The 24,105-nt window shown below is 49.5% G+C and overlaps 1 protein-coding gene across 2 annotated transcripts in view; it reads left to right on the forward strand.

The window, feature by feature from the left end:
• Positions 1 to 24,105, forward strand: part of SMOC2 (SPARC related modular calcium binding 2) — a 153,435-nt gene that overhangs the window by 98,926 nt on the left and 30,404 nt on the right. For both annotated transcript variants that reach the window (XM_061130559.1, XM_061130560.1), the window contains exons 8-9: positions 9,305 to 9,491; positions 16,456 to 16,538. In XM_061130559.1, coding sequence (XP_060986542.1) covers positions 9,305 to 9,491; positions 16,456 to 16,538 — 270 coding nt within the window. The remainder of the gene's footprint in view (positions 1 to 9,304; positions 9,492 to 16,455; positions 16,539 to 24,105) is intronic.

Consider the following 24,105-nt stretch of genomic DNA (forward strand, 5'->3'; position numbering starts at 1 on the left):
CCCTGAATCTTTGTCAGATATATGCGTTAGGGACATTTTCTCCCTGTTTGGGGCTTGCCGCCTCACTTTATTAACAGTATCTTTTGATGAGTGTAAGTTGTAAAATATATCAATAATGTCCAGTTTACCAGATATTTCTTTTTTGGGTAGGGTTTTCTGTGTCTATTCTAAAACTCGGTCTCTAACCTAATGTCATGAAGATGGTCTACTGTATCTTCTGTGAAGGCTATATATTTTTAGCTTTTTTGCTTAGATCTCTATCTCAGGGGCTTCCCAGGTGGTGCTAGTGGTAAAGAATTCACATGCAGTACAGGAGAGGGGAGAGAAATGAGTCCAATCTCTGGGTTGGGAAGATCCCCTGGAGGAGGAAATGGCAATCCACTCCAGCGTTCTTGCCTGGAGAATCCCATGGACAGAGGAGCCTGACTGGCTATAGTTCATGGGGTCTCAAAGAGTTGGACATGACTGAGCATCTGAGAACAATCTATCTCAAATAAAGGTCTGTGTATGGTGTGAGTTAGGCTTTCTTTTTAAATTGGCGTGTAGGTAGCCCATAGTTTAGAATCGTCCTTGAAAAGACTTTCCCTTTGTATTGAATTGCTTTGGTGCCTTGTGAAATATCATTTGAGCATACATTTCTGTGTCTATTTATGAACAGTTTATTCTTTCTCCTCAATCTGTTTAATTATCCTTATTTGGATAGCATTCTGTCTAGATAAGCAGTTTTACAATTACTTTTCAATGAATAAGGTGACATTAGTCCTCCAAGTTTGTTATTTTGGAAGAGAGCTTTGGACATTTCAGGTCTTTTGAATTTTCATATACATTTTAGAACTAACATGTCAATTTCTACAAAAAACCTTCCTAGGATTTTGATAGAAATTATTTTGAGTTCACAGATCAATTTGGGGAGAATTAACATGATAACATTAGTGAGTTCTCTAATCAATTAATGTGGTACATTTCTCTCTACTTAAGCATATTCTCTTTATTTTTCTCAGGAATGCCTTTTAGTTTTCAATCTCTTGCACATCTTTCCCTAAATTTATTCTTGATTATTTTATGTTTTAATGTCATTGCAAATGTCATTTAAAATCATTGTCTTCTGATCCTCCATGCTAGTCTATGGAAATTTCACTGATTTTGTATGTCACTTGCTGTATTTACTTATTATTTCTCGGAGTTTCTTTCTATGGGTGTTTCAATTCCTTATACATGCACATTTCTGTCATGTGTGATTAAAAACAGTTTTACATTTTCTTTCCAATCTTTATTCCTATGTTTTCCTTACCTTTTTCACATTGCCCAGGACCTCTAATATAGTGAAAAATAGCCGAGATGAGATTCTTTTCCATCTTAGAGTGATAGCATTCAATCTTGTATCATTAAGCATGTAGTTAACTACAGAAAAAAAATATATGCTGTTTACCAGTTAGAGAAGATTTTCTTCTAATCCCCATTTTCTGAGAGTTTTGCCACTTAATTGATGAAGTAGTTCACTGTAATAGAAAAGAACCTAATTTTCTTTGCCTAAAACCAGATATTGTTACTGTACCTGAAAACTTTTGCTCTCAGGGTATAATGTTATTACAACATCTAAGAGAGTTATGAGCATTGTTTCTAGTATTTTAAATAATCACTTCAAATTTGCAAGACACTTCATCCTTCTCTGCAAACACGCCCATATGTTATCCTGTCAGCACCTCTAACCACCTTGGGAGGCAGGAGCCTGGGGTGGTTGTGTTTGGCAGATAATTCCTTGTTTCTGTGATTGATTCCCTGAAGCCAGGAGGTGAGGAGGGCGGAACTCAGTCTGTTCATCTCCATTTCTTACTCTGGAGCCCTGTTTCTGGAAGGATTACCAGAGGATTAAATAAAAACCCTTTGACTTTGAAAATTAAATCCACTCAGTTGCCTCTGCATGACTCTACCTGAGAGTAAATAAGGAGATGGGAGTCAGAAGAGAAAAGCATCTGCCAGTGTCCATGAGACATGAGTGGACGTGAGCATCGCGTTTGGGCACGCTGTCGACACCTGCAATGATTTCTGAAGGCATCCTAAGGCGCTGCTGTTCCTGGGAAGTAATTTTATATAATTCTCTAGAAACGAGGCCCGTCTGGGAAAGCAGACTGTTCCAAGAGCAGATTATCATGTGAGGAAAGGGACCAGGTCCCTTAACTAATGCTGAGAACAGTCGACCTACAGCTGGTGACACTCTCCTTACGACACAGAACAGGAGTGAAGCTGACGCAGAGAATGTGGCCAGAGGGGAGGAGTCTTGGCACAGCGTGCAGAGCAAAGAAAACAGATTCAAGAGGAGGTGAGCGGACCCCAGAGCAACTTCTGGTGGCAGAGTCCTGTGTCCAGGTGATGGTCATGGGGGTTGGAACACAGACAGGTTCAAGTATTTCAGTATGTTGAAGCTTCTCAAGACTTCATACCTGTTGGACAGTAAAGCATAAAACTCTGAATATTAATGAGAAGCCCATAAGCAGGGAAACTGACTACAGAACCAATACCTGCAGTGGGCATCCTTCTGAAATACAGCCAAATCTGAAGATCATGCTTTTAGAATGGGTATGGTTTGTTATTGCTTCCTATAAAAATGCTTCAGGCTTCATCATATTAAAATCAAGCATCCTCTGTTTAAAGACATCTTCATTTAAGAGGTTTTTTTTTTCCCCCTTTAAGTTCATAAATGTCTGGTGGCTACTTGTTGTCATCTAATTCCCTTTGGTTGTCAGATTATTTGAATAATCTGTCAAATACTTTCTAAGTCACTAAAATCTGCTAGTTTGGAAAATAAGCTATTTTTAATGGACATTCTACCAAATTTACAGAAGTAGCTTTGTAAAAATACAGAGTTGTTATATGAGTTATTAGAGTTATATGAGTTATATATATATATATAGAGAGAGAGAGTTATATGAGTTATTAGAACTGATATTGGAATCAATAAGCAAATTGGAATTGTACTCATGTTTCTAGTCTAATATATACATGAAAAAATACTGAGGCAGACTATTTCCAGAGGGCTAAGTGCATCTCAGAAGTCTGCTCAAAATACGATGAGGAACCCAGGAGATGGATATCAAAACCAAAAGCATCAGCAAGTTCGTAGCGTTAGAGAAGGCACAAACACAACTGCTTGGAACTAGAGAAGCTTAAGTCAAATTTGCCACGGAAGAAAGTACAGCACAGTCACCATAATCGAAGTCAAGAGTTCACACATGTCTGTGTGCCATCACAGTACCATCAGAAGGTTAGTTAAGTTGGAGCAAGAAGACAGCCGTCCAGATATGTCTGCAAAACCAGGGCTCAGGTGAGAATGGATTTAACACACCAGATGGAATGTTATCCTTTTGTAGAGAATGTTGAGATCTGGTGGCTTGATGAATTACTTGTATAACTTGAAAATCTGAGCAGACCTCTCTATTACCAGACACAAAATGTGCAGAATCTGCAGCTGAAGTCTGATCCATTTTAATTCTCGTCTGTTACCCAAGGCTTTGTTATATACCTTGACTTGATAGTTCAGGTGAGTAGGACAATGTAGCATAAGCCTGGGTGTTGTACTAATGAAACGAGAAGTTATAGAGAAAAGATGTGGTTTAAAAATATTTATGATATTAAATACACATAAAATTTTCTTTTGGGTTACGACTCTGGCTCTTTGCAGGACATTTTACTCTTGGTGCTTCTGTGTCTAGGTTTTCGTTGTTGTTTTTGGATGGGCTATGTTAAACTTCTGCTCGTTGTTAGTAACGCCTTAGAGTCTCCCAGAAGCCTGTCACTCAGCAGGCCTTACCCCAGCAGCCGCGGTGACTGAGGGGCAGGCGAGGCGGTCGTGGCGCGGGGTATGGAGCCTGTGAGGTGAGAATTGTGCTGGCCTTCATAAGCCTAGTAATTCAAGGCTAGAGAGCAACCAGAGTCTGCCTCCTAGTCCGGAACTTGACCTTTGCCCGTAAGACAGGACGCTGCAGAAGGCTACAGGTCTCATGTGTTTTCTATTCCATTTCTAATTCTCCAGGAATGAGAACCTCATTCATTGCAACATCTTTTTCTTTTCTTTTTTCATCTTTTTCTTTTCTTTCTCCTCAAAGTATGTTTCAGGCTTCTTTCATTAGGGAAAAAAAAAAATCTTTCTCCTACCCAATCGTCAGTTCTAATAATCTCTCAGCCTTTCCTTTGCCATGACAGACTCCTCAAAGGGGCCTCTCTCCGAGCGGTTTTGCTCAACAGATCCAGCACCTTACTTTTCTTTGAATTCACTAAAATTTCTTTTACACTCCGTTCACTTTTATCTCTTTATTCTTCCTTCATGCATTAACTCCTCAACATTTAATGTAAGAGAAACTTGTGTAGCAAAAGCCCTTCTGAATAGGAAAGACATCTATGGCCATACCATCCTGAACACACCTGATCTTGTCTGAACAGGAAAGAAAGCATAGATATTTTCATCTAACCCATTAAAATGGTTGTTATAATTTGAAGTTTGTGAGCACTGGTTATTTTGTTTTCATGCTGAATTATTTCCAGAATCTCAAAATTCATTTTCATCCATTGATGGGCATTCTTTGGCATGGATTCAAACCTAACTTTTAGTGAGGTCACTATTGTAAACTGCAGCTTTGGTCCCCTTTGTGACCCTGAGCCATCAGCTGGCAGCTGGCATCTCTGCTTCCACACACACTATCTCGTGGTCTGAAGCCAGTCCCCGCCTTTATGCTACCAGTTCCTTTTGACCTTCTCTCCTTCCTCCTTTCCTCCTGGGCTGTGAGTCCTCCTTTTCGCCTGTGAGTCCTCCTTTCCTCCTGGGCTGTGAGTCCTCCTTTTCGCCTGTGAGTCCTCCTTTCCTCCTGGGCTGTGAGTCCTCCTTTCCACCTGTGAGTCCTCCTTTCCTCCTGTGTGGTGAGTCCTCCTTTTCTCCTGTGTTGTGGGTCCTCACTGACTGTTTTCCTCCTGTGTGTGGGTCCTCACTGATGATTTTCCAAAACGTGGCTGGGCCTTGTGCCCTAGGAGTCCTGATCCTTGGTTCTCGGGACTGCGAGCTCCCAGTGCCGTGACGCACAGCTGGTTTGTATCCCTCTGCCAGCTCTCCTTCTCCTTCTGTCGGCGCAGTTAACGTCCTGCACAGAGCAGGGGCGTCTGTGCTGAGAGGACCCCCCCCAGGAGCATTTTCCCCAGGAGCATCTTCCCGTTGCCATCCTGTGTGGCCCCTGTGGTACCAGAAGGGGTGGAGCTCAGCTGTTGCAGTGAGGAGGGTGATTTTTAAACAGCGAGATGGGACACCCTTTAGTTTCGGTTCCCTTGGGCCATCGTGAATTTGACTAAAGAAGATCTACTTCCTTCCACATGGCCCTAAAATGTAAAATTGCATTCCTCCCATAAGAGAAACTGAATTCCCCATGCAAAGCCAGGTTTACCAAATAAAATTGCATAAGTTAACAATTCTAACTTCAGCCAGGATGTTTATATAAACAAACAGGAATCTCTTCTGACTTGGCAATAATATCGTCCATATTTTACAACGTTCTCAGCAAATTTTAAGAGGTGGTCAATTTAATCAATTCTACTTTGCTTACGATGAGCCTTCAAATATGATGTAAAATCCTCAAAAGGGCCATTTCAAGAATTTTCCAGAACCCTTTCTATAGATACAGCATGTCCTTGGATGGAGCATGAAATGCATTTTGTGCCCAGATAATCACACCATAAATTCTGTTCACTAATAAAACTTCTGAAAAAGGGCCAAGTGAACGTTAAAGTAAGCAATGTGTTTTCCAGGAGAGCTTTCTGGAACAGAAGCCCTTGCGTCAGCTGAGTCTCCTGAGTGTGGGGCTCCAGTTAGGAAGGGGTCAGCCACTCCGAGGACTGCTAAGAGCAGGACCCAGTTGCCTCTGGAAACATGTGGCTCAGCCTGCCTCCTTCTTGGTTCCTGCCTGGATCTGATCTAAAGTAGCACATCTGTCACTTTAGAAAGCAATATGAGTCATTGTCATTTTGATCTCATGCCAGTTTCCCAGTTACAGTTAGAGCCAACACCTTGTTAAGATAACCATGTAACACAGGGGTGCATTTAATTTATGTATCTATCTATTTGCAATGAACTTGAACTTGGGCAAACTCTGGGAGTTGGTGAGGGACAGGGAGGCCTGGCATCCTGCAGTCCTTGGGGTCGCAGAGTCAGATACGGCTGGGCAACTGAACAATACAACATTTGCTGGACAAAATCTAGAATCTACAGAAAAGTACAGGGATTATAGGAAACAATCAGGATGACATTTTTAAGAAACTAGGTGGAGCTATTGTAAGAAACGCAGCAGCATTCATTATTTCTATGTATTAGTGATGAACTGAAATTAGATTAGCATCTTCTGCACGGACAGGTCAGCACCAGGAGCGGTGCCTAGTGAGAGACGCCTGTCCACCAATGTGTGCCGAGTGTGCTGAACAATGCAGCGGGACGCTCGGTGGAAACCAGTGCCGCATCCTGATGTTGACCTGCTTCACACTCATAACTCTGCCCGTTAAGACTCTTAACTTACAGACCCTCCCCTTGAAAATATCCACCTCAGGATAGTCAAAGTCACGGAATTTAATGGAGCTACATGGGTGCCTTGGGGGGCAGGGGGCGGCTGACAGCTCAGGGTCCGCATGGCCCCTGTGGCCCAGATGCTCACAGACCACACCCTGCCCTAAGGACCATGGCCGTGGCCGGGGCAGTGCCTGGGCCTCCTCCACTGACGCTGAGGACCTGGAGTCTTCTCTGTCTCAGGGGCCGGGGTGCTTGCTATTAGGAACAGAAATGCAAGCCCTCGTTCAAGGGCCCTTGTCTTCCCTCCTCCCTCTTGTTCATTAAATGATGTAGAATACCTGTGAGATGCAGAACCACCCCAGGCTTTGCGATCATCCTACAGAACATCAACTTGGACTCATGGCCATACAGCCCCCAGCTTCCTTGTCCATTGCCAGGAGGCTGAGGTCAGCCAGGCAGGAAGCTCCATGCATGCTTCCGAATGGGAGCAAGGGGGGACCCACAGGTGACCTTCACCTGTGGACGTGGGCAGTGGTGCTGTGGTCCAACCACAGCAGCATCTGCTGATACAGTCTGCAGACGAACTGGTCACGACAGTACACATGTGTGACTGTCTTCATGGTGCAAATGGACTTACTAGAGTAAGAAAAATCTAGGTGGTTCTCTAACTAATAACGTCATCACTGTGAGTTATCTCACAATAGATTTATGGCGTGCCTGTGATATGCCAGACTTTTTAAGAGCTGGAGAAACAATGAAAGTGAGAGCTAGCATTTATGAGGCCGGGTCTTCGGGCCACACTGCGAGTTGCACGTCCTTCGTCTGACAGCACCCCCTGTGTCGTCACCTGGGTCAGGGGCCTTCCTGCTGAGTACCAGGCCCCTGCCTCTGGCCATGGCAGTGTGCTTCCAGAAGCACACTCCTTCCCAGCTTTGGGAAGCTTTCCCACCTGTTTGATGTTACCTTGACAGTCACAAAATTTCTGTCAACTGTAGTTATTTCATTTCAAAGCAGGTTAAGACATAATCTGTGGGGAAAAAAAAAAAAAAGACATAATCTGTGGAAAGTTACTTTCTAGGCAGAAAATTGCTCTAAAGATTTTATTTAAAATATATCCGTCCGATATGTTGCTTGTTTTCTTTTCCCTTGTATGGAGAAATATGAAAGCAAAAGAGGCCATTTTCAATCCCAAAAGACAGCTCAGGTGAGGAGAGCCTGTCCTGGGATAAAACCTTGACCTGCGATCACCCTGGGTCCCAGGGTGTGGGCTTGTGCGGTGGGAGGTCTGTTCCAGATGACTGCCTTTGAGGCCGAGCTCAGAGATGCCCACCCCGAGGACAGAGCTGGAAACAAGTGCCACTGTTGGACTTCTTTTCCAGGAGTGAGGGGGAGGCTTAGTTCGCTGGTGTGAATTCTTGATGCCAGGTATCTGGCAGAACGGGAACATTAAGAATGTCTTGCGCTGAGTGTTCTCTGGATTACATTTCAAACCTCGTGTGGATTTCTAGTGAGGGATAAAGTGTTCTTCCCCTTTTATTTTATTTTACTCAAGTTCATTACCCTCTGAGGATCACTAAGCGGAATGGGCTCCTTTAATGCTTCTCAGACATTCTCCGTCTATTCAGGGCAGAAGATGGGTCTAAATCAGTGGTGGTTGTTTAGTTGCTCAGTCATGTCCAACTCTTTCTGACCCCATGGCTTGTAGCCTGCCAGGCTCCTCTGTCCCTGGGATTCTCCAGGCAAGAATACTGGAGTGGGTTGCCATTTCCTTCTCCAGGGGATGCAGCTCATATAATAGAAGATAAGGCCAGATATATATCCATCAAAGGAAAGGAAGTCAGGGTCTTAGAGAGATATCTGCACCCTCATGTTTACTGTAGGGTTATTCACAGTAACCAAGACTTAGAAGCAAGCTAACCATCCATCACCAGATGAATGGATAAAGAAGATGTATATTACATATATAAGGTGTATGAAGTGAAGGGCAAGTGTTAGTTGTTCCGCTGCTACTGCTAAGTCACTTCAGTCGTGTCTGACTCTGTGCGACCCCATCCCTGGGATTCTCCAGGCAAGAACACAGGAGTGGGGTGCCATTTCCTACTCCAGAGGATCTTCCCAACCCAGGGTTTGAAACCGCATCTCCTGCATTGCAGGCTGAGCCACCAGGCATTCCCTGGATCTAAGTTAGCTCATGTCTAAATGCAAAAAAGAAACTGAATCTATTAACATAGGAAGACAGAAGCCCCTGTGCATTGAAATGCTTGTTCTTAGAATTCTGAGTGTTTAGCTTTCCTGTGGATGAGCTTCAGAGCTCCCCCATGGCCCCCATGACGCTGCCCTGACTAGGAGCGCCTCTTCTTCCTCTTGACCGATTTCTGGGCACGCAGCCTGTTTAGGAAACACTGCAGCGGAGCCTGCAGCCCTCTGGGGCTGATCACGCTCCAGATTTGGCCTCAGGCAGCCCTCGGGCAGGGCACGTTGGTGGGGGATGTTCTCCTGGTACCCCCCTGGGGGGGACTCAGTTGCCCTGGACTGGGTGCTGGCCGACCCTTCCCTCCATATGGGGATCCAGAGCAGAGGGCCGTGGCTGTCTCTGGGGTCCGGGTCCCATCCATGGCCTTGGGAGCCGAGGGACATTAGATCCCCTGAGGAAGGTGTCCACCCTGCTGGCCACAGCAGCGCGGGGACCCTCCTGGCCGGCCCCGCACTCCCGGGCCGGCCCCACCCGTTTCCCGGGCACTCACTCCCATCTCCTCCTCACTGCAGTGTCCTCGTGCGACCAGGAGCAGCAGTCGGCCCTGGAGGAGGCCAGGCAGCCCAAGAACGACAACGTGGTCGTCCCCGAGTGTGCCCACGGCGGCCTCTACAAGCCGGTGCAGTGTCACCCGTCCACGGGCTACTGCTGGTGCGTCCTGGTGGACACCGGCCGCCCCATCCCCGGCACGTCCACCAGGTAAGCTCTGGGACGCAGGCTTCCCGCCCGCCGTGGACTCGAGGCCCCGAGGCCCGGCCTCACCCTTGCTTCTCAGCACGCATTAATGCCCGTGGGTGCGAGGCTGGGGAAGACTGTCCCCCTGACGGGACCGGAGCTGGATGTTTTAGGCAGGGTGTGCTCCCACCCTTGTTCACACAGCCTGCCATCACGGAGGATGGCTCTGACGTCCGGGCTGGCTGGGCGGGTGCCGAGTGTGTCCCTCGTTGCCTCAGCCTCTTTAGTCCCCGGTTTTGGTGAAGGGGATGGCTGCTCAGATGTCTGTAGTCCAAAGGTATCTGTGTCCTGCAATTACCGCTAAAAAAGAAAGAGTGCTGAGGTCAAGGGTTTGAAACAAAAACCAACCTATACACTCATGTTTTGTGTGAGTTTAGAGCAAAGCAAGTGATTTCAGAACAGCACCAGGAGTAGACCTGCTCCCTGTTCCTGGGACTGGTGTACATGTGAGTGATGGTGTTTTTGTAGCTGTTAGTTATATGACTTGACCTTTGATTTCTCATAGATTGGTATAGAAATAGTTTCTACGTGTTAGTTGCTCAGCCATGTCTGACTCTTGCGACCCCATAGACTATAACCTGCCAAGCTCCTCTGTTCATAGGATTTTCCAGGCAAGAACACTGGAGTGGGTTGCTATTCCCTTCTCCAGGGGATCTTCCTGACCCTGGGATTGAACCTGGGTCTCCTGCATTGCAGGAAGATTCTTTATTCTCTGAGCCACCAGGGAAGCCCATAAAAATAGCTCCTACATACAGGGAAATAGTATCTCTCACATGTGACCCAGTTTAAGCTCTGGTTGCCTCTGCAGCCCCGAGGCATGAGCACTCTGATGTCTCCTAAGACACTTCCCCAGTTTCTCAAGTGTGACTGCCACGTGTGCGGGCGGGGAAACACCACACAGATTCCGGGAGCTGGAAGGATGGTGAGCATCTGCTGTCTCCTGATGGAAGGGTCCAGGCACACCTGGAGCCCCATCTGGTTCATCAGAGAGACCAGGCTCCGTGGGGGCCCTGCCATGGGGATGCGGACCCCAGGCCACTGGGCAGGAGGCCTGTGCCACACACAGCTGGCCCCGATAAGGGTGTGCAGGAGAGGGGCTAGGCAATTGTAGGAGATGGTTTCAAACCTGAAGAGAACACACATCTTCCCACAGTTTTGTGTGTGAAAGCACTTCTTTGATTCCTGAGCATGTGCGTGTTGCAGGGAGAGCTCTTTTCTGAGAAACCTGTCTTGGGAGTGATGTCTCCACACCCTTCACACTCTGGCTTGTGGACGGTGCGTTAAGTTGGGGGGTTTGTTCCCCAGGCTGGGCTGCATGGGCCGCTGGAAGTTCCCTTAGCGTCGGCCAATGGAATCCTGACCCTGTCAAGGCCAGGCCTGTGCAGATGGGCCCGGAGGGTGAGGTCAGCTTCAGCACGTTGTCCCTCAGAACGTGTGAACACTTACCTTACGATTGGACAGGAAACACCAGAGACCAACCCCCCGCCCCCGCGTCCATCCTGATTTCATTCTGCCCAGATGTTAGCAGAACCCAGCGCCACGTTCTCATTTCCCCTATTTTTGCCTGCAGGAGTGAGGGGCTCCCTCTTCTTTGAATTTCAAGAAGCAGACTTAAATTAGACCCTGGGGAGGAGATGCTTCAGATTTGAGGTGTGGGTTTTCTCCTGTTTGTGCATTCATTCATTTATTCTCCCTGACGTTGGCTGTCATGATCCTGCCACCGTCAGGATTGAGGCGGTGACGTGACTGAGCAGAGTGGGGTCCCGTGCGGGCTCCGTGTCCTGCTGGGGGCGTCAGCACCCACACGTCCCCGTGGGGCTCCTCCCGTGACAGCCGCGGTGGTCCACAGGCCCTGCCCGCCTGTCTTCTGTCCCCTCCTCTCTCCATCTTCAATTCACCAGCTCTCTCTGCGTCTCACTTCTGTCCTGGCTTCCAGCAGCATCACGTGGCCCTGACAACACCGTGTGGCTTTTCTTGACCCCTTAGGAGGCCTTCTCTGTGGTTCCTCAGTGTACCTCCCCTCACTCTACCTGGCCAGACCAGGCCCCCACACTCAGCACCCAGGCATGAACCGGGCCACCCCCCAGGGGCACCCAAGGCCAGACAGTGCGGGTTGTACTTGTGACAGAGTTCAGCACAGAAGGGGTGCGACCTCTTACAGCTCTGAGAGATGCCCCCTCCCTGTATCACCCCTTAAACCTCTGAGAGACGCCCCCTCCCTGTATCACCCCTTAAACCTCTGAGAGACGCCCCCTCCCTGTATCCATTCACTTTCTCGTCACTAGACATTTGAATCCCTTGACGTTGCAGGTGCCACCCTAGGGGCTGGGGACATACAGGGAACAAAAGAGACCAAAATCTGGGCTTCATGGAGCCTCTGCTCTGATGTAGGGAAAGAGATGGTAAGCAGAGCACGTGAGCAGATGAGCTGAATGTGAGCAATGTGCTAGCCCACAACAGCTGTGCTGGAAGAAAAAACAGGAAATGGAGAGAGGGCATGTTGGGGTGTAACTTCCATGGAGTGGCTGGGGGCTCCCCAAAATGTTGACGTAGAAGTCAGGTCCTGAGGAATTGAGGAGCAAGCTGATGCTGTCTTTGGGGTAAAGCAGCAGCCTGGAGGGGATGAATGTGGCCCCCACATTGCAGGTCTCAGAGCCAGGATCTAGTTCAGTTTTGGCCACAAAAGGGGCTGTATCGATTTGGAAGCTCTTCATTTCTAGTAGCGATAAATCTTACAAATGGGCATAAACAGCGAGGGACAGTGTAATCTAAAGAAGAGGCGCAGAGGCGGAGGAATCTCCTTTCAGTGGATGCTGTGACTTGCTGACACCACCGAGGACATGGAGTCTCCCAAAACTTTCCTCTCACGTCCTCATTGTGTTGTGACTGCCCTTAGACAGACGCCCCTCATGGTCACAAGATGACTTCAGGGATCCGGGCATCTCATTCAGACACCACAGTCTCAGAGGACACACAGCCCATCTCTCTCAGGAGCCGAATCACCTTTCCTAAAAGTCTCCTAGCTGATTTAATTCATGGATTATTGGCCATAATTGGATCATATGACTATGGTTAAACCCATCACTAGCAAGAAAAATGGATTTGGGTTAAACTGATTTCTAGGGAGTCTTGCATGCTGGGAAGTCAGTCAAAATCATCAACTTTGAGGCATATCTGATCCTATGTGAGCGTCCCCAGCCCTCTCACAGCCCTGCTTCTTCTGTGAAGGGCAGCAGGGTCACAGAAAGCCGTCTGTGTTACTATTTAAATACTGTCGGTTGCATAAATGCTATTTTCTTGTGGCTTTCTAAAATAAGCCGTTGCAGGGAGATTAGTTGTGATTTATTTTTGGGTAGACAGTTCACGTCCCCCTCCCACCAGTCATTCTCTGTGTTTTCTAATGGGGAAGAATAATTTAAAAATCAAACAGTAAGAAGCCATAAAGTGCACTGTCTTTATAAGCTAGTTCTTTCCTTGTGTCATCCTGCCAGGTAACTACATTACAAAGGACACATTTTGTTACAGGCCTGTGCCAAGGACAGTAAACACACAGAGCAGAGAGAAGCTACAGGGCAGGAGTTCCAGATGGGATGGTCATCAGGGAGAACCATGAGTCCGATCAGGCTCTGATGCATCTCCTGGCCCCTCTGCCTTTTTGAGTGAAAACTGACCTCTTGGCTGAGATGTCCAGATTCCGGCAGGCAGAGGCCCGAGGCCCCACGAGCTGGATCCTGAGCCCCCATGAGCTGGATCCCAAGCCCCTGTGAGCTGTAGCCCAGGCCCCCATGAGCTGGATCCCGGGCCCCCGTCAACTGGATCCTGGGCCTCCATGTGAGCCCAGACCGCGCGTGGTGGGATAAGATCTGGGAGGAAGGGCGGGTTCCCACCTGGTCGCTGACTGATGGTGGGGAGAGCTGGCATGAGCTATCAGGTTAAGCATGGAGCAGGCTGACTGCCAGCTACATTAGCGCCCAGAACCGAGGGATTTCTCTTCCACTTTCTTGACAGATGATGAGGGTTTGTCCACCTGGCATCCGGCTCATGGTGGTTCTTACCTGCCCAAGGGCCCCTGTTCCAGGCCCGCAGGCCCACACGTCTCACTGGCTGTGTGAATGTGAAATCGAATTTCTCCCTGGCAGAGAGCCTGGGATCTGATGGGCAACCAGACAATCAAGAGATGTTCTTCTTTTACATAAAATAAGTTAAAATAAACACCATTGAAAAGGGTGGTTATGGATGTCAACACAACTTAAAAGGTTTTATCTGAGTCTTCGAAGGCATTGATTCTGTTTCTTGAGATTGTCATTTCTGCAAATTAAAAGATGTTTGTTCCTTAGAAGAAAAGCTATGACAAACAGCATATTAAAAGGCAGAGACATTACTTTGCTGACAAAGGCCCTATGGACAAAGCTATGGTTTTTCCAGTAGTCAGATATGGATGTAAGAGTTGGACTATAAAGAAAGCTGAGTGCTGAAGAATTGATGCTTTTGAACTGTGGTTTTGGAGAAGACTCTAGAGAGTCCCTTGGACAGAGAGGAGATCAAACCAGTGAATCCTAAAGGAAATCAACCCTGAATATTCATTGGAAGGGCTGATGCTGAAGCTGAAGCTCCAGTACTTCGGCCACCTGATGAGAACTAACTCATTGGAAAGACCCTGATGCTGGGAAATATTGAAGGTAGGAGGCAAAGGGGTCGATGGAGGATGAGATGATTGGATGGTATTATCAACTCTATGGACATGAGTTTGAGTAAACTCCGGGAGTTGGTGATGGACAGGGAGGCCTGGCGTGCTGCAGTCCACGGGGTTGCCAAGAGTCAGAGATGATTGAGCAGTATTCTTCTAAAAGGAGTGGAATGCTGCCCTTTAAACATACATGTTTTAATATAAGCACAAGTGCTAGGATTCTTAAGCCCTCCTGCCCAAATTTGGAGCAAAACCAGGATGACCGTGCAGTGTGGCTAGTTCCCAGGCTGCTTCGAGGTTCAAGATTCAGCATAGAGTTGGCGGTGATGTGGTTTCTTATCATCGTGTGTTGGCTCTGAGCCTTTCACAGGCTGGACATGTTTCGTATTAAAAGTCAACTTCCTAACACACAGAGCAGCCCATGCCTGAGGTTCTCGCAGGCGAGACGTCCCAGGAGTGGATGCCGTTCCGCCTCCCTGGGAATCCCGGACCCAGCTCTGCCTGCTCAGTCAGGAGCTGGGATCTGGCATGTCCTTCTTTCCCCGGAGCTGACATTTCATGGGCTGCTGGCTGTGAAGGTGTCAGCTCTAGCGTAGGTACCAATGCCAACCTCGCAAGCCTCACGGATACTCACCTGGAGTCTGAAACAGCGGTTGTTCAGTCTTGAGCATGGGTTGTTTCCCCAGATTGAACATGCGTAACAGTGAGCCCTCAGCCATCTCTCAGTTATGAAAGTTCTTTCTTGAATGTTCCCCTAGTGAATTTCTGGCTCGTCACCTGCCTGTCGCAGCCCCAGGTAGGAGAGGGGGCACCAGGTGGGTAACAGGTCCCTTCACCCCCGTTCACTTTCCTGTGATGTGACCTCAATGCCAACTGCACTGAACCCCACTGCATTTCAAAGAATGTGTGTTAATGGCTTTTGGTGACAATGTGATAATGTAACTGTTTTCCAAAGTGTGTCGGGAATGCTTTAATTTCAAAAACAACTTTTTGAAAAGGCATATTAAGTTTGCATGAGTGGGGTGTTAGGTTTTCTGGTATCAAAGAGGCCACTTAGAGTCTGAGGGCTGGAGGAGCCCGTGGGGTCCTGCCTCTGTTTCAGCCGGGCTGGACACGACCCTCACGGCCAGCTGGCTCCCTGGGCCCCAGGCAGGGCCTCTGAGAAGCTATCCCTTTGGAGAGAAACCTCATTCTTTCATTTTCTTGGGTGGGAGGACAAGGAATATGGAAAATAAGAGTCAGAAATATCCCTATGAAGTGATCATGATCTCGTATCTCCTTCTGAGAGCTTGGAAAGGAAACTGGGCAGCAGGAGGGGCTGAGGACTGAGGGGGTCTTGTTGACTCCCTGAGAGTCAGTGGCCCCCAGAACCCGACTATCCCACCCCCGCACACCCCAATCTGACTCTGACTTGTTCACGTTTTGGGGGAAGCCTTCCTGACCCCCGCGGCTGCCTCAGGTGCCTGGAGGACAGGTTCTCACAGGTGCCCTAGGGGACTGTCAGCGTCCCCATGAGCCGGCTGGCCTGGGTCTGCCCGTGTCTCCCCCTCAGGGGCGTTTATCAAGAGCCTGGAGGGAGGTCCTGCGGGGGATGCTTGGGGGATGCTCGCGAGCTGTCCTCCTGGGCAGGTCAGTCCAGAGTTGTGGTGCTTTCTGGGGTCCCCGGAGTGCCTGCTCCCTGATGTGAAGTAACCCGCAACCACCCTGTCTGCCTGCCTGATGTCAGGGCCCCCAGTTCCTGTCAGCTCCGAGGGGCCAGAACAGATCTCTTTCTTTTACTGTTTGAACATGGAGGGAGGCAACCTTTTGCAGCTTCGTGAGCAAGGCTGGGGACATGCTGGTCCTTGAGTGATGCATCTGTCTGGAGTCCTGAGGTTCTCTCTGAGGCTCTGCTCTCTCCAGGGTGGGGGGTGCGTGGCCGCGCCCCCATCCCCACTTTAGTGCCGATGCTGGCATTTCCCCCTCCTCTGACCCCTCCCCGCCTGGTCCTGGGTGGGGGTGTCCCTTGAACAGGATGTGTTGCAGAGACTGGATGGAGAGACAGAACGCAAGGTGTCATGCGTGTCCTTACGACTGTGAAGAAGATGTTAAGTTGTTGCAAGGTCACCAAAGGTCCATCCCAGAAACTGCAACGTGATGGCCGGACACCCCATGTGTTCCAGGGCCCAGGAAGCCTGCTGTGTGAGCGAGCAGCAACCCGAGGCAAGTCCGCCTCAAACCAGCTGGTCTCTCTCCTCCCAGGTACGAGCAGCCAAAATGCGACAACACAGCCAGAGCTCATCCAGCCAGAACGCGGGACCTGTACAAGAGCCGCCAGCTCCAAGGTGAGTGGGCCCGGGGCTGGGCCAGGCTCAACGGCTGCTGCTCTGTGCTTTCCTGCAGGTCTGGGGGGGAAGGAGCTCAAGCAAGTTTATTTGTGAAGAATGATCTCAAACTAAGAGAGGCAGTGAGTTTAACCTTGTAACTATTACAAATAGCATTCACTGAAATGTCTTATGGCTGTTCTCTTTCATCAAAAAGCCTGTGAGTGTCTATGGGACACCAAGAAGGATGATGTCAACTGTTAAATTGAAGTCCCACCTGGACGGGGGTCTTCCAGGTGTTGAGGTGCCCTTGAACTTGGCCGAGGGGCATGGCCTCCTGGCTGGGTTGCTGCTGTGCAGCTCACCTGATGAGATCGTGGAATGAGAGACCCAATTCCTGCTTCGGGGGTGGGTTCAGTGGCATTGGTAGGATGCTGCGAAGTTGGTTGCTGTTTTGTTTCATTTCCATCTTCTTTTTTTCCCTTTAAATGCCTCCAGATTGTCTGTCTGGTCAAAGCCTCAGAGGCCATGAAAATCTTTTCTCCAGCACCTTTCCTTTTGGGTGCATGCTGGATCTGGGTCTTACACAGGGTCTAGATAGCTTGCTGTTTAGAAAAATTCTGTGGTCCTTGCTTGATGAGTACTATCATTGAATCTGTAAAGAGGGTTTTAGATTCTGAATGTCAGAGATGTTTCTCTGCCCATGAGCAGAGGCAGAGAAGATGGGAGGGTCATCTGCCCACCTCCGTACCCTGCCAACGACGCCTGGAACAAAGGCGCTGGACACAGAGGAAGTGGGGAGGCAGGGTCTGGTCTGCTCCGTGTCAGAGCCACCCCCCCGGCTGCCCGGTGCTGACTCCAAGCCGCTGGGCTCCCACCTCACACCTTCCTTCCAGTGTGGGTGGAGGGACCACTGACATCACAGCTCTGTGTGAGTGGTGCTGGGGTGCACGTTCATGAATCAGGAAGCTTTCTGGATCTTGGGGCGGGGGAGGGGGGGACGGCGAGAAAGGGCAGGAAAGAGAGACCCTGAAGGTTAAAATGCAAACAGGCTTGTTCTTCAAGTGATCCCCGGAGTGACGCCTTATGTATATATGTCTTGGCCTTAGGAGGAGCGCACACTGGTGTCTGAAATCTGGTTTAGCACCAGTGGACGGCATGTTTTCTTAAGAGGGAAGAATGAATTTAGCACATTCATCATATGACTGTTCACCCTTTGACCCATCTTAGCCACACCGCTGAAACTTCAGGCCATCTGCTCTTTGTCTCCGAGGTGCTCATTTTTCTTTTCGATAATCTGAAACTGCCTTACTTCTATCTCAAGCTGTGTATGTTTTTTGCCCTTATAATGTCAATGCCCTTAATGAATGTGCGGTCAAGCTCTGGTCTTCATTAGTTAGAGACCTAGACCTTCCTTAACTCACAGGACAGACAGAATGTGCCCCTCCCATCCCCTCTTGGGGGCTGTGCCTGGGGACTCTGGTACCTGGAACCGGGCTGGACTCCGGGTTGAAAGGCTGGAGCGGTCATTGGTCCTCTGGGGACCGCTGACCCTCAATATTGGGAAATGCCACGTGATGTCCCTGCGGGCTCGTGTGGGGGTCAGACGGGCCACCTAGAGAAAGGACACCTAGCCCTTCCGGGAGAACCGCGGGAAGGGGTGCTCGTCAGAGCTGTGGACATCACACCCGCCTGTCGAAAGGAGGGGGCCGGGCAGGCTGCCACCACAAAGGTGCCCTCCCAGGCCTGCCCTGAAGTCCTGGGCACGAAAGCCCTTTTACGCAAATTCTGAAAAGGTCAGCTTATTTTGCAATCGTGGATGTTTGGGAGTGCACCATTCATGACCACTTAATCATTTTGCCTTTTTGAAGATAATTATCCTTATTAGGGAAAAACAAGTAGGTCTTAAAATAACTCCTGGATGGAGGCTGTTCTTGTCAAGAGGGGAAGACGGTATCCAAAATAACACAGCACCATGGTGGGCAGGCAGACACTTCTAAGTCCAGTGCCGATGCGTTTTCTTCTTAAAAGGCATGGTTTTCATTTTAAGCAGCTTTATTAAGTTTCAGCCAGTAAGGGTCACTCACTTTCCCAGCCAGGCTGATAGTATCCTCACACACAGCTCACTTGTTCGGGGGTTTGCCGACTGCCAAGTGTTCGTCCACATGCCGTGTAGGAGAGAGCGTGGACTTCAGGCTCACACTAACTGTGGGAAAGTGGTCACTTAATCTTGGGGGGCCAGCGCTTGGTCCTGTGGGGGCACCACGGTCCAGCCCAAGGGGTCAGTTCCTGAGAACTGGGCCGTGGTTGCGACTCTCAGAGGTTATTCTTCGACCCTGTAATGTCCCTCACACAACTGCCTTTCATGCCTGAGAGGAGTCAAACTCTCATGTGAGAGACTTCCTGCGAAGGCGTTAGACCACACCTTTCCCTGCAGGTCTATCCTGCCTGGTCTGCACTGGCGTCTCTTCATCTTGGAGGCGTTTGGAATAACCTGTCTGCCCAGCTCCTGGCCAGCCCGTGCCCCTCACCCTCTCCCAGTCCTCGGGGCTCTGCCGATCACCTGTTCACAGCCACGGGGCACCTCTGAGCCCAGGACGCTGCCCACCAGCCCTCCTGTGGGCCTGGCCATCCATGCAGGACCTGGCTCCCCGGGGAGACCGTTGCCCTCTGATGCCCCCCGCCATGTGCTCCCACGGTGTCCGGGGCATCCAGTGCTGCTTTGCAGGCGTCGAGTTGCAGGCTCCACCCTGTGCCCCACATGGTCCTTTTGAGATGGGGGCTGAACCCCAGGATGCCCCCCCTCAGCCAGCACACCTCCCTGGGCACCTGGAAAAGAATTTGCAAATTAAGTCTGCTAGGCGGGTTTCTTTTCCTTTGTTGGTGTTGTTTAATCGCTAAGTCATGTCTGACTCTTTGCAGCCTACCAGGCTCCTCTGTCCTTGGGATTTCCCAGTTAGGAACACTGACCTGGGCTGCCATTTCCTTCTCCAGGGCATCTTGCTGACACAGGGATTGAACCCACGTCTCCTGCATTGGCAGGTGGAGTCTATACCTCTGAGCCACCTGGGAAGCCCTTTCTTTTCTTATTCTGAGCTTTTTGACTCTTCTGTATTGAGTGACACTGGAAGACTTCTATGTACCCAGTGGTCTTGCTGACTTTAAGGCACAGAGTATGTATGTCTTCAATGAGTGGGATTTCTAGTGTGGATGGGGTTGATCTCATAGATGGAGCTCATTGTTCTGATTCAACCTCAGGCTCTCTGCCCAGGAGGAGAACTCACCCGTCCTGTCTCCTTGGCAGAGACACACAGCCAGACATGACAGCTAAAGGCCACTGGATGCCACTCACACACCCATTGCCGAGATACAGGCAGAGGCCTCAGTGGGCAGAGAGGTGCCTGCTTTTGGCTCCTGGAGAACACTCAGCCTCAGACCTGGGTCCCCCATCCTCAGACCTGGGTTCCCCATCTGTGTTGAGGAACCAGACCCTGGAGGCAGTTGGGGGGAAAGATAGATGAAGGAGACTTTGTTATAAGAAAAAATCAAAATAAGTTACTTTGTGGCTTAGAGTTTATGACTTTCTCTAACTGGAGCTGATCAGACCGTTTGTGTCTTTTATACTTAAACACGTTTTGTTTGGCTTATTGTCTCTCTGAGACAATTTTAACAGGCTCATCAGGCTTCCTTTCTCCTCTGGATTTTTGCTTCATTGAATCCCTTCTGATGGGCAGTCACTGGTTTTGTTAGTTATCATAATGGTGCAACGCAGTCAAGTCTTTATAGGCAATCGACAAGGAAGAGCTCAAAGCTGGAGGTCAGGTAGAGAGAGCTCTGAGGGCAGGTGAGTCCGGGGAGGACCTCACTCCCCGCCCTGCCTCTCTCTCCTCCATCCATTCAGGGCCACTCTGTTGTCTCCATCCTCTTCAGGCCAGAGGACGGTGAGTGACTGAGAAGGGTTTTAGGTTTTCTGGTGCCTGAGAGTGGCCTCCTCGCGTTCCTGCTTCATCCCCAAACCAGAGCCATACGCTGTCCCGCAGCTCAGCGCTGGCACCCAGGTCAGCCCAGCAGAGACCACAGCCCCTCCTCACCTAAAAGGCTCTCTGAGCTTGAGCAAGGCCACCGCACAGAGCCTGTGGAAGTCAGCGGCCACAGAAGCCTCTTTTCTCATGGCCTCAGTGATCGCAGGGACAGCAGAGCTTCACTTCTATTGCTGTTGTCCGCTCACTCAGTCGGGTCCGACCCTTTGCGACCCCGTGGACCACAGCACGCCAGGCCTCCCTGTCCATCACCAACTCCCGGAGCTTACTCAAACTCATGTCCATCGAGTCGGTGATGCCATCCAACCATCTCATCCTCTGTCGTCCCCTTCTCCTCCTGCCTTCAGTCTTTCCCAGCATCAGGGTCTTTGCCAATGACTCAGTTCTTCACATCAGGTGGCCAAAGGATTGGAGTTTCAGCTTCAGCATTAGTCCTTCCAATGAATATTCAGGACTGATTTATTTTAGGATTGACTGCTTGGATGAGAAACCCTCAAAGCACCACCTGAATTTCTCAAGAAATATTTTATCAGATTCTAAATGTTTTCAAAATTAATTTCCATTACCTGAGGCAGCATAAAATAACCCTTACCTCGGCCTAACACACTTTCCCAGAGGTAACTCATCCTGATTGGCACCTGTGCTGAGTTTGCCAGGCTCTCAGGGAGCGGGGCTCACTCTCCCCGCAGGCCGATGGGCCTTTGGGGCTCTTCTGCAGACAACAGACAATAGACGGTGCTAGTGTTCCACCCCCTGGAAATGCCAGCCTCAAGCGCCGACTCCACAGCCCGGCTCTGCTTTCACTGCATTGGGATGGAACACTCTGTCTGAGGACCCCGCAGAGGCTCTGTGCCCAAAGTGGGCTCTCCCGGGGGCTGTCCACTCCTGGGCCCACCTCTGGGAGGCTTCCGGCCGTCTGCCTCCCTGGGCTGGGCCGGGACAAAGCTGCATGAAGGTGAGGGCAGGTGTGCCGTGTGCAGGAGAGGAGTTTAAACAATGTTTTGCTCTCAGGAGCTCTTTGATGACTTTACAGCTAAGCATCATTGCTGGTTCACTCTGTCCAAGCGTGGGTCGAATTTTGGACATGGACGGGACTGTTCTGAGCAGCCTGGCACAGGGACTGAGCTCCATTAGTTTATGTTTTGACCAGTTGATGGTTGATGAATTGACTGGTTGAGGTTGATGACTAAATATGAAATTTAAAATATCAACTTTTAGCTGAATAAGATGACTAATCCTTTAGAAGAAAATTGCACTTTGTAGAAAGCGTGACAAAGAAATGGACCGTTAAGTCCAATTTTACTGAGGAAAGGATGTTGCAAATACAAACTCACTTGAAAGCATACAAGTCATTTCCACCCTAAGGATTCATGACACAGGAATCCCGAGACAAGGGGGACCGGGGCTCCATCTCGGATGTGACACTGGATCACTCACAAGGAACTGGGAAAGACCTGATCAGACACGAGCGATGGAGTGTGAAACGAATGCTTTACTCACTGTTTCTTAAAATAAAGACTGGAGATCAGATGCTGGGATGAGCAGAAGGCACCCAAAAGGCAAGAAATGGGGAGCAACAGTTGTGCGCCACTTGTCAGAAGTCTTAGTGAGATGTTTATTAGAATATTTAGCTCTGTTGATATTTTTCTCCATTTTCTTTTTAAGAGAATGAGGAGAAATTGGAGGAGGCTTGGAGGAAATTGCGGTGATTACTCACCCACAATAGAACCAGAACAAATAAAGACAAGATGAGGGAGCAAAGGCGTGTTTTTAACATGCGGAGGAAAGAACAATAAAGGTCACTGCAAATGTTAAGTGACTTACAAGATGGTCGGGCCCTTTTTCCATTTGTTAAGCCTTTGGCAGCGATTGGAGAAAAGTGAGTGTAGAGGTTGTTTCTTGTTTCTGCTGAATAAACCCTGAAGAACGTCTGTCCTTAAGCTTCAGGTTGTACCTGCCCTGGGTTTGGGGGTGAGAGGTCTGACCTAGTGAAAATCTTCAATGTTGGATAACAGTGTGGTTTGAAAGGGGCAGGCAAGTGGAGGGACTGCTTTTTTCTTTCCACAGTCCTTCAAGTGCCCTCTCTGACTCACTCACTAACGCGGTCTGCACGCCCATCCTGTGCCCACCGTGGGCGGGCGGGCCACTGCTCTTGACTTGGAATTCTCTCAGCTGTTGCCAGGTGCATGGACCCCATCTGGCCAGGTCCCCAGGCAGGCTCTAAGCAGATTTCTGAGCCCCATCCACACCAGCAGCAGGAGCCTCCTGGAGCTCCCGGGCCGGCCAGGTGTCCCCCTCATCGTGTGGGCTGTCGTCACTGGATCAGGTCCCCAGGAGGAGGCCCAGCCAGCTTTAGCCCACCCAAACTTCCTGCTTCCCCACCATGAAACGCACATCTCAACCTGAGAGAAGCATCCGCCCCAAACCGGGTGTGTGCTTCTAGAAGTCCACGAGGGCTGTAGGAGAAGCCGCTCTCCTCCCCCTCATCGCCGGCAGCAGCCTGCTAGCTGCCAGGGGTGGTATGTCCAGAGACACAGGGGCCTGGGGTTCCAGTACAGCTAGTCCACCCATTTACCTCTTAACCAAGAAAATGGGCAGGTTCTGCTACTCAGCCTGTTCTCTGAGTATCTGTGAAAGTGTTTTCTTGGCCGTGGGCTGAGTGGCTGCACCTGGCTCCGTGTGCTGTCTCCATCATGGGCATCTTCGTGAGCTTCGCGCAGGGGCTCCCGCTGTGGGTCTCGCCCTGGGCCTGCCTGGAGCTGGGCCTGCTGGCTACTGAGGCGCTTCTTGGATCGCACCCGCTTCCAGTGTTGGGGAGCCACGTGGACGTCCAGAGAACAGGGTCATCGTCAGGGCGGGGTGTCAGCAAATGAGGCCTTGGGGCTGGGGAAAGTGAAAGTGAAAGTCACTCAGTTGTGTCTGGCTCTTTGTGACCCCAGGGACTACACAGCCCATGGCATTCTCCAGGCCAGAGTACTGGTGTGGGTACCCTTCCCCTTCTCCAGGGGATCTTCCCAACCCAGGAATTGAACCCAGGTCTCCTGCATTGGAGGCCGATTCTTTACCAGCGGAGCCACTGGGAAAAGGTGAAAAAAAAAAAAAAACAGATGTAGAAATGGGAAACTGATGAGGCACTGAAGACAGCACAGCTATAATAGATGAGGGACTTGGGTAAGCGCGTGTGGCTCTGAGCGCAGGGGCGTCATGCACGATGCAAGAAACACGGAAAATGCAGGTAAGACAGCGAGACAGACACAGTAAAGGAGGGTTGGTGGGTAAAGTTAACTCACCAATGTTAGAAAAAAGGTAGCCTAGCTTGTTTTAAAGTCTTGAGTTAGGTGGACCTGTCACCTGACTTGAAAGGTAGAAGGGAGGAAAGCTTACGGTGCGGGTCATGGCAAACACCCCCACTCCGGCATTACACACCCAGAGATGTTTTAGAGGAAATCTCACTTGTGCTGCTTTCATTGTTTCCTTTAAAACCATATATGTTTTTAAAGTCTAAATAGCCAATTTAATAATATTCTTTAAGATGGCAAGGAGAACTA

Source organism: Dama dama, chromosome 26 (assembly GCF_033118175.1).
Source record: "Dama dama isolate Ldn47 chromosome 26, ASM3311817v1, whole genome shotgun sequence".
Classification (NCBI taxonomy): Eukaryota; Metazoa; Chordata; class Mammalia; order Artiodactyla; family Cervidae; genus Dama; species Dama dama.